Here is a 17,512-nt window from a genome sequence, read left to right as displayed (position 1 = left end):
CTTAGCCAGGAATGCCCTTTTCTCCAGTGCTAGTCTGCTTTTTATGTCCTACTTGCTCCATCCATCTTTGTTTATTTTGCTGCCTAGGTGGTAGCATTCCGTAACTTAATCTACTTCTTGGTCATCAATCGTGATGTTAAGTTTCTCACTCTTCTCATTTCTGCTACTTCTAATTACTTTCGTCTTTCTTCGATTTACTCTCACTTCATATTCTGTACACATTAGATTGTTCATTCCATTCAGCGGATCCCATAATTCTTCTTCACTTTCATTGAAGATAGCTGTGTCATAATTGATATCCTGTCACTGTATATTTTAATTCCACTTCTGAACCTTTCTTTTATTTCCATCATTCCTTCTTCGATGTGTAGACTGAATGGCTGAGACGAAAGATTACATCCCTGTTGTACACTCTTCTTAATCCAAACATTTTGTACTTGGCTTTCCACTCTTATTATTTCCTCTTGATTCTTGTGCATATTGTATATTATCCATCTCTCCCCGTATCTTACCCTTATTCTCACCAGAATTTCGAACATCTTTTGCCATTTGACATTGTTGAATGCTTTTTCCAGATAAACAGATTTTATGAAAGTGCCTTAATCTTGCTTCCATTATCAACCTCAACATCAGAACTGCCTCCCCAGTGCCTTTACCTTTCCTAAAGCCAAACTGATCGTCATCTAACACATCCTCAATTTTCTTTTCCATTTTTCTGTTCATTATTCTTGTCAGCAACTTTAATGCATGAGCTTGTAAGCTAATTGTGCTGTAATTAGCTTTTAAGCTGATTGTGCTATAATTCTTGCACTTGTCAGCACTTGCAGTCTTCGGAATTGTTTGGTTGCTATTTTTTCAAAAGTCTGGTGGTATATCACCAGACACATACATTCTACACACCAGCATGATTAGTTTTTTTGTTGCCACTTCCCCCATTGATTTGAGAAATTCTGGTGAATGTTATCTATCCTTTCTGCCTTATTTGATCTTAAACCTACCAAAGCTCTTTTAAATTCTGATTCTAATAGTGGATCCCCTATATCCCTTCTATATTGACTCATGTTTCTTCTTCTATCACATCAGGCAAATCTTCCTCTTCATAGAGGCTTTTAGTGTACTCTTTCCACCTAGCCGCTTTGTCTTCTACAGTTAATAGTGGGAAACCCATTGCACTCTTGATGTTATCACCCTTGCTTTTAATTTCACTGAAGTCCATTTGACAATCATTTCATTTCAATTTCTTCACATGTTTTATATACCCATTCCATCTTAGCTTCCACGCACTTCCTGTTTATTTCATTTCTCAGCAACTTCTACTTCTGTATTCCTGATTTTCCTGGACATTTTTGTACTTCGTTCTTTCATCAACCGACTGAAGTATTTCTTCTGCTACCCACAATGTCTTCGCAGTTACCCTCTTTGTATCTCTGGTTTTCTTCCCAACTTCTGTGATTACTCTTTTTAGAGATGTCCAGTCCTCTTCATACTGATGTGCCTACTGAGCTATTCCTTATTACAGTCTCCATAGCCTTAGAGAACTAAAAAAAGTTTATCTCTTAATTCCTTTGTACTTCCGTATCCCCCTTCTTTGCATATTGATTTTTCTTTAATAATTTCTTAAAATTCAGCCTACCCTTCATCTCTACTAAATTGTGATCTGAGTCTGTATCTGCTCCTGGGTTGTCTTACAATCCAGTGTCTGATTTCAGAATCTCCGTCGGACCATGATGTAATCTAACTGAAATCTTCACATATCTCCTGGTCTTTTCCAAGTACACCTCTGCCTTTTGTGATTCTTGAATGAAGTATTCACTGTTACTAGCTGAAATTTATTGCAGAACTCAATTACTCTTTCTTCTCTCTCATTCCTAGTATGAAGTCCCTATTCTCTTGCAATCGTTTCTTTTATTCCTTCCCCTACAAGCACATTCCAATCCCTCAAGACTATTAGATTTTCATCTCCCTTTACATACTGAATTATCTGTTCAATACCCTCATATACCTCCTATATCTCTTCATCTTCAGCTTGCAACATTGGCATATGTACCTCGGCAATCACTATTGGTGTTGGTTTGTTGCCGATTCTGTTGAGAACTGTTCACAATAACACACTCTCTGCCCTACCTTCCTATTCGTAATGAATCATACTCCCATTATACCATTTTCTGCTGCTGTTGATATTACCCGTAACTCATTTGACCAGGAATCATTGTCTTCTTTCCATTTCACTCCACTGACACCCCACTATACCTAGATTGAGGTATTGCACCCATCGTCTAAGGGTAGCATCTTTGATGAGTAATCAAAACATCCTCAGTCTTAGGTTCAAACCCTTCACTAGTTAAGTTTTGAATAAAAATCTTCAGCATTGGTGGCAGAAGACTTCTGGCATTAGTCACCCTCATTATGCCAATGGCCTTGTCAAAGAGAGTGGAGAAGCAGTAAGAGGTTCAGGGCACTGTCTTTCCTTTGGGGTGGGAAACTGCCCCTAAAGGTGGAGGATTCAACACTGAGCAACGGCATGAGGATGCAGAAGGCAGTGAAAACCACTGCATTAAAGACACATGATGTGTATCCGCAGAACATATTGTTGTTGTTGTTGTTGTTGTTGTTGTGGTCTTCAGTCCTTGAGACTGGTTTGATGCAGCTCTCCATGCTACTCTATCCTGTGCAAGCTTCCTCATCTCCCAGTTCCTACTGCAGCCTACATCCTTCTGAATCTGCTTAGTGTATTCATTTCTTGGTCTCCCTCTACGATTTTTACCCTCCACGCTGCCCTCCAGTACTAAATTGGTGATCCCTTGATGCCTCAGAACATGTCCTACCAACCGAGCCCTTCTTTTAGTCAAGTTGTGCCACAAATTTCTCTTCTCCCCAATTCTATTCAATACCTCCTTGCTGTGCTGGTACTGCGAACGGCTGAAAGCAAGGGGAAACTACAGCCGTAATTTTTCCCGAGGACATGCAGCTCTACTGTATGATTAAATGATGATGGCGTCCTCTTGGGTAAAATATTCCGGAGGTAAAATAGTCCCCCATTCGGATCTCCGGGCGGGGACTACTCAGGAGGACGTCGTTATCAGGAGAAAGAAAACTGGCGTTCTACGGATCGGAGCGTGGAATGTCAGATCTCTTAATCGGGCAGGTAGGTTAGAAAATTTAAAAAGGGAAATGGATAGGTTAAAGTTAGATATAGTGGGAATTAGTGAAGTTCGGTGGCAGGAGGAACAAGACTTTTGGTCAGGTGATTACAGGGTTATAAATACAAAATCAAATAGGGGTAATGCAGGAGTAGGTTTAATAATGAATAAAAAAATAGGAGTGCGGGTTAGCTACTACAAACAGCATAGTGAACGCATTATTGTAGCCAAGATAGACACAAAGCCCATGCCTACTACAGTAGTACAAGTTTATATGCCAACTACCTCTGCAGATGATGAAGAAATAGAGGAAATGTATGACGAGATAAAAGAAATTATTCAGGTAGTGAAAGGAGATGAAAATTTAATAGTCATGGGTGACTGGAATTCGTCAGTAGGAAAAGGGAGAGAAGGAAACATAGTAGGTGAATATGGATTGGGGGGAAGGAATGAAAGAGGAAGCCGCCTTGTAGAATTTTGCACATAGCATAACTTAATCATAGCCAACACTTGGTTCAAGAATCATAAAAGAAGGTTGTATACCTGGAAGAATCCTGGAGATACTAGTAGGTATCAGATAGATTATATAATGGTAAGACAGAGATTTAGGAACCAGGTTTTAAATTGTAAGACATTTCCTGGGGCAGATGTGGATTCTGACCACAATCTATTGGTTATGAACTGCAGATTGAAACTGAAGAAACTGCAAAAAGGTGGGAATTTAAGGAGATGGGACCTGGATAAACTGAAAGAACCAGAGGTTGTAGAGAGTTTCAGGGAGAGCATAAGGGAACAATTTACAGGAATGGGGGAAAGAAATACAGTAGAAGAAGAATGGGTAGCTCTGAGGGATGAAGTAGTGAAGGCAGCAGAGGATCAAGTAGGTAAAAAGACGAGGGCTAATAGAAATCCTTGGGTAACAGAAGAAATATTGAATTTAATTGATGAAAGGAGAAAATAAAAAAATGCAGTAAATGAAGCAGGCAAAAAGGAATACAGACGTCTCAAAAATGATATTGACAGGAAGTGCAAAATGGCTAAGCAGGGATGGCTAGAGGACAAATGTAAGGATGTAGAGGCTTGTCTCACTAGGGGTAAGATAGATACTGCCTACAGGAAAATTAAAGAGACCTTTGGAGAGAAGAGAACCACTTGTATGAATATCAAGAGCTCAGATGGCAACCCAGTTCTAAGCAAAGAAGGGAAGGCAGAAAGGTGGAAGGAGTATATAGAGGGTTTATACAAGGGCGATGTACTTGAGGACAATATTATGGAAATGGAAGAGGATGTAGATGAAGACGAAATGGGAGATAAGATACTGCGTGAAGAGTTTGACAGAGCACTGAAAGACCTGAGTCGAAACAAGGCCCCGGGAGTAGACAACATTCCATTTGAACTACTGATGGCCTCGGGAGAGCCAGTCATGACAAAACTCTACCATCTGGTGAGCACGATGTATGAGACAGGCGAAATACCCTCAGACTTCAAGAAGAATATAATAATTCCAATCCCAAAGAAAGCAGGTGTTGACAGATGTGAAAATTACCGAACTATCAGTTTAATAAGTCACAGCTGCAAAATACTAACGCGAATTCTTTACAGACAAATGGAAAAACTGGTAGAAGCCGACCTCGGGGAAGATCAGTTTGGATTCCGTAGAAATGTTGGAACACGTGAGGCAATACTGACCTTACGACTTATCTTAGAAGAAAGATTAAGAAAAGGCAAACCTACGTTTGTAGCATTTGTAGACTTAGAGAAAGCTTTTGACAATGTTAACTGGAATACTCTCTTTCAAATTCTGAAGGTGGCAGGGGTAAAATACAGGGAGCGAAAGGCTATTTACAGTTTGTACAGAAACCAGATGGCAGTTATAAGAGTCGAGGGGCATGAAAGGGAAGCAGTGGTTGGGAAAGGAGTAAGACAGGGTTGTAGCCTCTCCCCGATGTTATTCAATCTGTATATTGAGCAAGCAGTAAAGGAAACAAAAGAAAAATTCGGAGTAGGTATTAAAATTCATGGAGAAGAAGTAAAAACTTTGAGGTTCGCCGATGACATTGTAATTCTGTCAGAGACAGCAAAGGACTTGGAACAGCAGTTGAACGGAATGGACAGTGTCTTGAAAGGAGGATATAAGATGAACATCAACAAAAGCAAAACGAGGATAATGGAATGTAGTCAAATTAAGTCGGGTGATGCTGAGGGAATTAGATTAGGAAATGAGACACTTAAAGTAGTAAAGGAGTTTTGCTATTTAGGGAGTAAAATAACCGATGATGGTCGAAGTAGAGAGGATATAAAATGTAGACTGGCAATGGCAAGGAAAGCGTTTCTCAAGAAGAGGAATTTGTTAACATCGAGTATAGATTTAAGTGTCAGGAAGTCGTTTCTGAAAGTATTTGTATGGAGTGTAGCCATGTATGGAAGTGAAACATGGACGATAACTAGTTTGGACAAGAAGAGAATAGAAGCTTTCGAAATGTGGTGCTACAGAAGAATGCTGAAGATAAGGTGGGTAGATCACGTAACTAATGAGGAGGTATTGAATAGGATTGGGGAGAAGAGAAGTTTGTGGCACAACTTGACTAGAAGAAGGGATCGGTTGGTAGGACATGTTTTGAGGCATCAAGGGATCACAAATTTAGCATTGGAGGGCAGTGTGGAGGGTAAAAATCGTAGAGGGAGACCAAGAGATGAATACACTAAGCAGATTCAGAAGGATGTAGGTTGCAGTAGATACTGGGAGATGAAGAAGCTAGCACAGGATAGAGTAGCATGGAGAGCTGCATCAAACCAGTCTCAGGACTGAAGACCACAACAACAACAACAACAACCTCCTCATTAGTTATGTGATCTACCCATCTAATATTCAGCATTCTTCTGTAGCACCACATTTCGAAAGCTTCTATTCTCTTCCTGTCGAAACTATTTATTGTCCACATTTCACTTCCATACATGGCTACACTCCATACAAATACTTTCAGAAACAATTTCCTGACACTTAAATCAATACTTGAGTTAACAAATTTCTCTTCTTCGGAAACACTTTTCTTGCCATTGCCAGTCTACATTTTATATCTTCTTTACTTCGACCATCATCAGTTATTTTGCTCCCCAAATAGCAAAACTTCTTTACTACTTTAAGTGTCTCATTTCCTAATATAATTCCCTCAGCATCACCCAACTTAATTCGACTACATTCCATTAGCCTCATTTTGCTTTTGTTGATGTTCATCTTATACCCTCCTTTTAAGACACTGTCCATTCCATTCAACTGCTCTTCCAAGTCCTTTGCTGTCTCTGACAGAATTACAATGTCATCTGCGAACCTCAAAGTTTTTATTTCTTCTCCATGGATTTTCATTCCTATTCCGAACTATTCTTTTGTTTCCTTTACTGCTTGCTCAATATACAGATTGAATAGCATCGAGGAGATGCTACAACCCTGTCTCACTCCCTTCCCAACCACTGCTTCCCTTTCATGCCCCTCGGCTCTTATAACTGCCATCTGGTTTCTGTACAAATTGTAAATAGCCTTTCGCTCCCTGTATTTTACCCCTGCCACCTTCAGAATTTGAAAGAGAGTATTCCAGTCAACATTGTCAAAAGCTTTCTCTAAGTCTACAAATGCTAGAAATGTAGGTTTGCCTTTCCTTAATCTTTGTTCTAAGATAAGTCGTAGGGTCAGTATTGCCTCATGTGTTCCAACTTTTCTACTGAATCCAAACTGATCTTCCCTGAGATCGGCTTCTACCAGTTTTTCCATTTGTCTGTAATGAATTCACGTTAGAATTTTGCAGCTGTGACTTATTAAACTGATAGTTTGGTAATTTTCACTTATGTCCACACCTGCTTTTTTTGGGATTGGAATTATTATATACTTCTTGAAGTCTGAGGGAATTTCACCTGTCTCATACATCTTGCTCACCAGATGTTAGAGTTTTGTCAGGACTGGCTCTCCCAAGGTTGTTAGTAGTTCTAATGGAATATTGTCTGCTCCCGGGGCCTTTTTTCGACTTAGGTCTTTTAGTGCTCTGTCAAACTCTTCACGCAGTATCATATCTCCCATTTCATCTTCATCTACCTCCTCTTCCATTTCCATAATATTGCCCTCAAGTACATCGCCCTTGTATAGACCCTCTATATACTCCTTCCACCTTTTTGCTTTCCCTTCTTTGCCTAGAACTGGGTTTCCATCTGAGCTCTTGATATTCATACAAGTGGTTCTCTTTTCTCCAAAGGTCTCTTTAATTTATCTGTAGGCAGTATCTATCTTACCCCTAGTGAGATAAGCTTCTACATCCTTACATTTATCCTCTAGCCATCCCTGCTTAGCCATTTTGCACTTCCTGTCGATCTCGTTTTTGAGACGTTTGTATTCCTTTTTGCCTGCTTCATTTACTGCATTTTTATATTTTCTCCTCTCATCAATTAAATTCAATATTTCTTCTGTTACCCAAGGATTTCTACTAGCCCTTGTCTTTTTACCTACTTGATCCTCTGCTGCCTTCAGTATTTCATTCCTCAAAGCTACCCATTCTTCTTCTACTGTATTTCTTTCCCCCATTCCTGTCAATTGTTCCCTTATGCTCTCCCACAGAACATATGGCCTTTAATTAAAAAAAGTGTCTTGATTTCTCCATTGGCAAAAGATTCCGTGAGGGGACGGTCAAGGGGGAAATGACCACGAGGAAAAGATTGAATAACCAATAATATGATAACATTCTACAAGTCGGGTGTGGAATGTCTGAAGTTTGAACGTGGTAGGGAAGCTAGAAAACTCGACAAGGGAACTCCAAAGACTCAGTCTAGATATAGTGGTTTCTTTACAGCTAGACAAATAGCAAGTAATGGAACTATGGTGTTTTGCACCAGAATAGAAGATGAATATGAGAAAAATTTGGTAGACTAACCTTTCGTAGGTCCGACAAAAATCTGGAGTAAAAATTCGTTGAATATGGATTTTTTTGGTATTATTGTGGTCATTTGGAGTTTTTTATGGATTGAGGCACTGTGTCATGTATATGAGGATTAGACTTTACAAATGTTTATACATTTTTTGTGCCAATGAGAATGTTAAATTTCTGAAAGTCATTCAGCCTGATTTATAGTCTGATGAAGTCTCTCTTGTTTCATTGAAATAGATTTCCGTTGAGGATGGTGTAGACATCAAATAACCCTTGACTCAGTGTCACTAGTTTCTTAAAGAGTGGAATAAACTTCCCGACACTATGCCAGTCAAAATAGTCACAAGACTACATGAGCCCCTTATTCAATGGATTTTTGTTGCATAATTTGTTTTCCAACATACAAAACAGTTATATCAATGAATTTGTCTCATAAGATCTGCTATTCTGGCTCAAGCTCTTAGTCACTACTCTATACAGAAAAATATATTGCAAAAATCTTTTGAGTTCATCATAAATGATCCATAGCAGTTTGCAAAAAAATAATAATATCCATAGCTACAACACTAGAAAGAAAAATAACATTTATTATTCCTTACTAAAGCTGTCGGTGTCCGCCCCTCGTGGTCTTGCGGTAGCGTTCTCGCTTCCTGAGCACGGGGTCCCGGGTTCGATTCCCGGCGGGGTCAGGGATTTTTCCTGCCTCGAGATGACTGGGTGTTGTTGTGTCGTCTTCATCGTCATTATTCATCCCCATTACGTTCGGAGGAAGGCAACGGCAAACCGCCTCCATTAGGACCTTGCCTAGTAAGGCGGTGCGGGTCTCCCGCATCGTTCCCCTACGCTCTGTAAAGAAGCATGGGACTTCATTTCCATTTTTTCCAAAGCTGTCGGTTGCTCATTAAGGGAGCTCAACATGAAGCCACGAGAATATTTGATCATTTGCCTACTAACATAAAATATCTGACAGGTAGCAAAACAAAGTTAAAACTAATGTAAAATCATTCGTCCCTGAAATAATTTTTTCCTGGACTGCTCCTTCTAGTCTCCAGATTACGTGTTGTGTAGTAGACATATTTACTTTGCTGTTAAAATATATGTTTTGCTTGTAATATGAGTAGTTTGTTAAATTTAATCCATTGTGCTATTTCATAATCTGTAAATGACCAGCAGGGAACCATACAACAAACAAATCATGTGGAACTGAACTATTCCACATCTAGCCAATAGATATTGTTCCAATGAAAAATGGAATGTAATTAAGTGTACAGCTGAATAGTGCACATTCTTTGTTGCCATTTCATAACGTTTACCTTACTTCACCAAGAAAATCTCCAGATAAACAAATTTAGCTAATTTTCTGAGTAATTATTGTTGTAGATTGGGAACAAAATTAGATCACCATTGTAATGACAATTGCAGAAATATTCCTCTTTCATATTTTTTTCCAGAATTTGTTTTACTGCATTGGCAACTCAGGGCAGCTGTGAGCACACTGGGCTTCCTTTGATGACTATGTGGATGTAAAATATCTCGGAGAAATTGCTTGTGATCCAGACTCATTAGAAACAAATGAACATTTCCTTTGGGGAGATTAGGAATACTGCCTAAGGGAACATATTGATTGTTTTACAAACAGAATTCTTTTATGGCCTCTTGCAGCCTGGAGTCATACAAATGGTATCGTTACCAGTTTTGACTTCACAGAAAATCATCATAAGATGATTTGAATGCATTACATAGCAATTTATCAAAAATTATGTGACTAGAACTTTGGTTCTAATTTTTGCAGAAGTACAGTACACATCCTTTTTGATGAGATACTATGTAACCTATTCATATGATCTAATGATAACTTTCTAAGTTGAAACCAGTAATGATTCCGTTTCTAATGAGAGGTTATTTTCATTGGAGTTGTCCAAGTAGGAACAATTGTGAAGGGTTGATGAACACAGAATGGGAAAATATAGAAATGTATGCAAAGGTAATACCCCATTTTTAAGCACATCTTTTATGAAAACTGAAAGGTAAATAGGAAAAAGTTACGGGAAGATGTGGGTGGAAACATCATTGAAAGTCATGACTTGGGAGGAAAATATGCAACAAAAACTAATATGTAACAACTGATGTGTCTGTTTCATTGCACAAGTCAATTTTATTCACACAACTTCTGAAAAATAGACAACTTTTACAGTGATGGAAATTCTGACATGAAAAAAACAGAGTAGAAGTGGCAGGTACTCACATAAAAATGAGTGGTAATATGTCCCCCCACACCTCTCTCTCTCTCTCTCTCTCTCTCTCTCTCACACACTCACTCTCACTCGACCCCTTCATTTTTAACTGGTATGTTCTATCTTTACCAAAATTTTCTGAATACCAGATTATGTCCCCTATAAAAATTTTGGCAGGGTCAGTACAGGTAGCAGTACAAAAGTTAACCTTACTCTCTGTATGTCTCCTATTAAGCTGTCACCTTCAGCTGTTGGGCTGTTAATTGAAAGAAGAGGGTGATGATTTGAAATATTGAGTAAACAGTCCTTCAAACTACAGTTGTCTGTTAATTTGAGCTGTCACAAATCTGGTGCCATAAGTGAAAGTAAAGTTTAATTGTAGTTTTCTAATTGTATCAGACAGTTGCATATATTCACTGTGTTAGTAATTTTATTTTTCAGAGACCTATTGTTTCATTTTCAATTGAAAATAAAGCCATACTGAAGGCAAAACAGCAGCGGCTAGAAAGAAGTCGCACAAACAACCATCCTGGCAGAAATCCTCCAAAGACTGACTGGAAGTCGAACCATGTAAATAAGGAAGCAGCTCAGCAACATGAAACAAAAAAGCAGAAGAGGAAGCGAAAAAATGTGGAAATGAGAGCTAAAAAGAAGTTGAAGAAAGAAAGTAATGCAGCTCATAATAATGAAACAGAGACTAATGAGTATGTTGGTATTATTTCAAAACCAGGGAATGTGAAACTTCCTACAAAATTTGCTCTTAAAAAGCAAGCAACTCTTCATGTGAAGCATGTGAAACAAAGTAAAAAGAAAGAAAAACTGAAACAAAGAAGATTAAAGCAGCATATTTCTCAAGAACCAATAAAACAGCCAAAGGTATGTACATAATGCAGTCTTCAAAATACTGTTTAAAAGAAAACATAAAATTTGAGAATATGAACAAGGATAGCAACAGCTCTTTTCCAAAGTTTCAGCAAAAAACTGAAATAATGGCCACATGACTTAGAATAAATTTAAGCATCTTTTATTCTGTAAATGCAATAAGAGTTCTTAAGAAGGGACAATTTATAGGAAATTATTGAAAAAGTTGTTTTTATAGGCATTCAAAACAGAAAACATAAAATCTTTTACTTTCAAGCTGTTGTTGCCCTTTATTTGTCACATTGGTTGCATTACAGTTTGTTATTTATTTTAGCCCTTCTCACAACAGTCTCATTTATCTGAGTTTTATTTCCTTAAGTTACTGAGAAAATCTAAGAAATTGCAATACTTTCATTATTTACATGTAGAAGGCAAATTTAAATGTAACAGCACTTCAATCTCGATGTTCATAATATTTTGTTTTGAGAAACAGTGTGATCGTTCAGGCTTTTGTACAAAACCTCCATTTCTTTATGCTGATTTTCTTGAAAGATGCAACAGAGTTATTACAAATTTATAACAATCCTCCTCCGTGTGTCACTATTCTGAATTATCTTCTGTATGTTTATTTCATTGTTCTGTTTCAGCAAAAACAGAACAGCCGAAGAAAACATAAGGAAGAAGACAAAACATTAAATAAATTAATAAATGCATACAAGTCTAAACTGAATTCAGCTTCTGACTTCAAGAAGTGGTATGAATGAAATGTAAAGGTGTGTTTTGTATTTATTTTATGTTTATGTACATATCACATGAAACTTTAATTTTGTACAATATTTTGTATTTTAACGCAGTTTCTGCGTTATTTGTAAATAAATGTTTCAGTTTTTTATAACTTTTTATTATCAGAATATACAGAAAAAATGTATATTTCTTTAATACTGTCTTCAAAAGTTTGATATGCAAGACAAAAAAATTTACACAAAAGTGACAACACTTGATAATGCCATGAGCTTTGATGCTAAAGGCTTTGATACTAAAAATGATGATATGCCAAATTTTCCAAGCAAGCAAGAAAGAAAATGAAGAAGACATAATAATATATTGACACATGATACAGTAAAGCTCATTTTCAAAACAAGTCTAGGAGGACCTGTTGGAGAAACAATTTAAACAGTGATTTTCAAGTTTCCATGTGTGGAGGCAAGTTAATATCGTAATATTTCTTGTACAATATTTTGACAATTTCTCTAGTTGGTTGTATATTATTTCACATAAGAGAGGAAGTAAATTGACAGGATGACACATCAGAACAATTCTGGAAGTCTCTGTCAAACTTCTTGTCAGTTAACTGCAAGAGACTTTTAAATAGATGTGCTGTATTTGCCTGAGTATAAGATGACTCTGAATACAAGACAATTGCTTTTATTTAAGAGGGTTCTTGGGAAAAATTTATTTCTTAACATATTCTGACTAATCGAAATCACAAACTTTTGTTGATGCAAGGTATTTGCCTAAACAATTAACATTACACCTATTCTACATTCATACCATTTATTGATTCTGTACATTTTGATAATATAATAAGGAATAAAATAAGTAGAAACTGTTTACATTTTTATCTTCATTGCCTTTTTTGTTTACTTAGCCTGCACTGTTTTTAAACATCATCATCATCTTTAAAGGATGGCTGTGAAACTTATAACTCCATTGTCACAAATATTTGGCTGTTTCTTTCGAGTATGTTGCTATGTCTGAGGTTTTGGTTCTGATAGCACCAGAGAACATTGCTCTCTCTCTCTCTCTCTCTCTCTCTCTCTCTCTCTCTCTCTCTCTCTCTCTCTCTCTCTCTTTTTTAACATAGTGGATTCCACTTCTGTATTGACATGAGACTTACAATGTCTCTTTCTCCCAGATAAATATGTCATCTGCCTGCTCCTCTCTCATTGCCTGTGTAGAGCCAGGCCAGTAGCTGTCACACCTTCTATTGTTCCGAACATTCCTTATGGTGAGACTTGATAGTGTTTCTATACAAAACATGGAAGTATCTCACTGGTCCAATCTAGACTTTTAGCATATTCTGCAAAATGTGTGCTTTTGTTGGATATTTGTACAATTTTAAAGTCAGTTCAATTCTGAGTGCAAATGGACTGCAGTTTAAATGTGGTAGATGTTCATAAGAAACCAAAGTACACAGTACACATTCACATGGTTAACACTATGCCCCTCCACGCACACAACCTAATTCACAGACAAGCTGGTGTCACTGTGCATAATGCTATGCTTGAGCAACAGTGAAATGTGGATGGCAATATCTTCTAGGGTTCAGGTCATATGTAACAACAACAACTAATACATAAATAAAAAGATCACAGTCATGGTTCAGTCCAGTTGTTGAACTTTCACCCATTCCGTGCCATAGTAACATCTGTATGCTACTATCACAATGGGTCTTTTCGCTGTAATTTTTTATTACGATAACAGTTGCCGCCAGTTTAATGCAGCTTTTTTCATTTTTTGAGTATTTAATTCTGGACTAGTTTTCTTTCTCATTTCATCTGAAAGGCATCATTTTGTTCTAAAGTTGATTAAAAGATGGTAACATTGCATGAGCAGCAACCAACTTCCTCATTTGCAATCCTTGTGGCAAAACATTATGGTTTCTCATAAACAAATAAAATGTTGACTTGGGTTCAGAATCAAGGAACGGTTTTTGAAGGAGATGATTTTTGCCTTTGAATGTTTCCTTTACCTAAAAAGCAGCATTAATCTATGTATACGGTATCCATACCTGGATGAGAAGTTTTATTGCAAACCTGTGAGGATACAACAAAAGTTAGTAAGTTGATGGAGTGTAATGTATTTCCTCTAGTGTTGGAGTTTTCAAGCAGAGATTTAGATTATTTGTAATTCTTAGTTCATAGTTTCTCTCAGATCCCATGCACTAGCACCACAAGTTAAATGCTCTGTAGTGGTTCGAGCAAGGTCATTTCTGTATCGAGTGCTTCAGCTTATCAGGTATTATATTTTGGTTGCTTATTTACAGCACTTCATCAAATAACTGTAAGAACCCATGTAAATTAAGTTTGTTTTGTTCCTTTAATAAATATTGTGGGTTTTTCTTCTCTTCTACAAAAATTTCCAATTCTTCCAAAACATTTAATAGGGGCCTTTATCAGCAGTGTGGATAATTTTCATACTATAATAATCTTACATAATTTATGTTTGATTGTTCTCTCTTGTTACCCAATGCTGTATGATTGTGATTTAAAGTCCAGTGTTCTTTATAATGTATTTTAAATGCTCTTCCAGTTTGGCCAATGTATGTGCTCTGACAATTTTGGCAATTCCTTTTATGTACTCCAAACTTACTGTGTTTGTCCCTGTGTACATTGTCTTTTGTGTATTAGTGCATGTCTTTGTGTATTAGTGCATGTCTAAAGGAGATGCTAGTTTGAAATGCAACTTTAACTTTCTGTTCATTTGAGGAGTGAATCTGATAAATAAAGAATACTAAGTGTGCCTGTATTTGTTTTCAAAATCTTAGTTTTAACAGTCTCTTCCCGTGCAGATAATGCCTGCTCTTGTTAACCTACATGTTTGAATACAGTACCTTACATATAATACACAACTTCTTTCACACAGCTCAGCAATGAACACTTCAGTTTGCCATGGGACAGTATAATAAGGAGCCATTTGAAATTAGAGTGGCAAATGAATTAATGAACAGGAACAGAGGCTTCAATTAAGTAAATTGTATATTCAGTGTACAATTTGCTTGGATCACACTGAAAAGATTAGCTCTCGGTTTCTCTGTATTCAGTAAGCCTTTTATTCTTTAGCAGTACTGGGAAACAGTCAGTAGGGTGGTGTGCATAATGTCCCACTCACAGTTTAGTTGGAGTCTAAACAGCAACAATGGAATCTATGCTTGACACCATATGAAGTCAGCTAAAGAAGTCGTCAAAATATTGTGGAAGAAAAGTGACAGCATTAACTTGGCTACAAATTCAGAAACTTGGCAAGGATCAGTTTCAGTGTGGGCTTGGCAGTGACATCATTTACACTTGGAGGATGAGGAGGTGGTATTCTGCAATGTAATTAATCCTGATAAATTCTGTTAGGAGGAGTGCCAGCTTCTGTGCATACTGACATGTATGGGATGCTAGGATGAACAGGTTATACTGGCACTTGCTAAAATCAAGCATCATGTCATTATCTAGGCAACCAACAGGATAAAATGTAACGCCAACCTGTCAGTAATTGGAGAGGATTTGAGAAACTTGATGGACACTGGATGTCACTTCAAAAATCTTCTTTATCTCAGCATTGAAACAATCAGATTAACTGGGGATGTTTGAAAGATTACAATTCAAACAGTGCCCAGTAAAGATATTGCTTGAGATGATAGTTTATGAAAGCAAAGATAGTTAACAGGATGATCTGCATTGTTTTTATTTATTTTACATGCTCAGAACTTAGATATACAAAATAATTAAAATGTGACATGATAGGGGAAGGCGGGGCAAGACGGGGAGGTGGGGTAAAACGGGGAAGGGCTATAAGCTACAGTTAGAGTGCTGACATCTGTGGATAGCTACGTCAGCATCATCAATGCACAGGTCACAGTGTGTTGACATTGCTGAACCTTAGTTTCGCGGTGGTTTCTGTGAGCTTTGCAAGGTACATACAATTGTTATACTGATTTGCAATGTTTTACACCTTTCGAGGTCCTAAAACGTGTTTTGTGAACTTTTGTCCAGGCTGTATATATAGCACTGAATAGTATGTCTTATTAACAGTAAACTGCTGTGTCAGTAGTCAATGTTCACTAAATAGTGTTCATGTAGGCGTAACATAACCTGACAGGATGGTAGGGGGCAAGACGGGGTGGAGCAAGATGGGAGCTTCCCCGACTTGCCCCTACTATTTGTCCAACCATTATGTTCTTATCATCTCATGTGTTTACCTCGCTGCGGGTTTTGAACAAGTACATTATACGTGGAATACAATTGTAAATAGAATGGTATTCATTATTCCAACATTTCCTAATTAATTACAAAGTATGCCTTAGGCTATATGGTGAATACAAATACACAAAACATGCAAAGTCAGTATTCTTGCTATTCTTTAATGACTGACCATTGGATATATGGTATTTACTATATAATATAGATTACCAGGAATGATCTGACTCAATACTACGTTCCATGTGCTTTATTTCAGATGGTTCGCAAGTATCGGCGACAAATGTCTAGGCAAGATTGGTCATTGGAGTCAAAGGAAGGTGCTGTAAATGCTGTTATAGAAGGTCATATGGGTTCTTTCAGGGCTGCTCGACAGTTCATCGTGCCACAGACAATGATTGAATGACATGTGGCAACGAAACATGCTAATCCTGACTATTTGTTGTTGTTGTTGTTGTTGTTGTTGTTGTTGTCTTCAGTCCTGAGACTAGTTTGATGCAGCTCTCCATGCTACTCTATCCTGTGCAAGCATCTTCATCTCCCAGTACTTAGTGCAATCTACATCCTTCTGAATCTGCTTAGTGTATTCATCTCTTGGTCTCCCTCTACGATTTTTACCCTCCACGCTGCCCTCCAATGCTAAATTTGTGATCCCTTGATGCCTCAGAACATGTTGTACCAACCGGTCCCTTCTTCTTGTCAAGTTGTGCCACAAACACCTCCTCTCCCCAATTCTATTCAATACCTCCTCATTAGTTATGTGATCTACCCATCTAATCTTCAGCATTCTTCTGTAGCACCACATTTCGAAAGCTTCTATTCTCTTCTTGTCTATACTATTTATCGTCCATGTTTCACTTCCATACATGGCTACAAATACTTTCAGAAACGACTTCCTGACACTTAAATCTATACTAAATGTTAACAAATTCCTCTTCTTCAGAAACGCTTTCCTTGCCATTGCCAGTCTACATTTTATATCTTCTCTACTTCGACCATCATCAGTTATTTTGCTCCCCAAATAGCAAAACTCCTTTACTACTTTAAGTGTCTCATTTCCTAATCTAATTCCCTCAGCATCACCCGACTTAATTTGACTACATTCCATTATCCTTGTTTTGCTTTTGTTGATGTTCATCTTATATCCTCCTTTCAAGACACTGTCCATTCCGTTCAACTGCTCTGCCAAATCCCTTGCTGTCTCTGACAGAATTACAATGTCATCGGTGAACCTCAAAGTTTTTATTTCTTCTCCACGGATTTTAATACCTACTCCGAATTTTTCTTTTGTTTCCTTTACTGCTTGCTCAATATACAGATTGAATAACATCAGGGACAGGCTACAATCCTGTCTCACTCCCTTCCCAACCACTGCTTCCCTTTCATGCCCCTGACTCTTATAA

The 17,512-nt window shown here is 37.6% G+C and overlaps 1 protein-coding gene across 3 annotated transcripts in view; it reads left to right on the top strand.

Annotated features, from left to right (window-relative positions):
- Positions 1–17,512, top strand: part of LOC126094876 (RNA-binding protein 28) — a 134,554-nt gene that overhangs the window by 88,819 nt on the left and 28,223 nt on the right. The window contains exons 13-15 of one of the 3 annotated variants that reach the window (XM_049909508.1): positions 10,723–11,157; positions 11,790–11,915; positions 16,369–16,387. In XM_049909508.1, coding sequence (XP_049765465.1) covers positions 10,723–11,157; positions 11,790–11,906 — 552 coding nt within the window. In that variant the 3' untranslated portion in view covers positions 11,907–11,915; positions 16,369–16,387. Of the gene's footprint in view, positions 1–10,722; positions 11,158–11,789; positions 12,038–16,368; positions 16,388–17,512 lie in introns of those variants that run through there. The other 2 variants (XM_049909509.1, XM_049909507.1) reach the window with 2 other exon arrangements.

This window comes from Schistocerca cancellata, chromosome 8 (assembly GCF_023864275.1).
Source record: "Schistocerca cancellata isolate TAMUIC-IGC-003103 chromosome 8, iqSchCanc2.1, whole genome shotgun sequence".
NCBI classification, from domain to species: domain Eukaryota; kingdom Metazoa; phylum Arthropoda; class Insecta; order Orthoptera; family Acrididae; genus Schistocerca; species Schistocerca cancellata.
The sequence above is the reverse complement of the archived record's forward strand: the minus strand, read 5'-3'. Positions and strand labels throughout refer to the sequence as shown.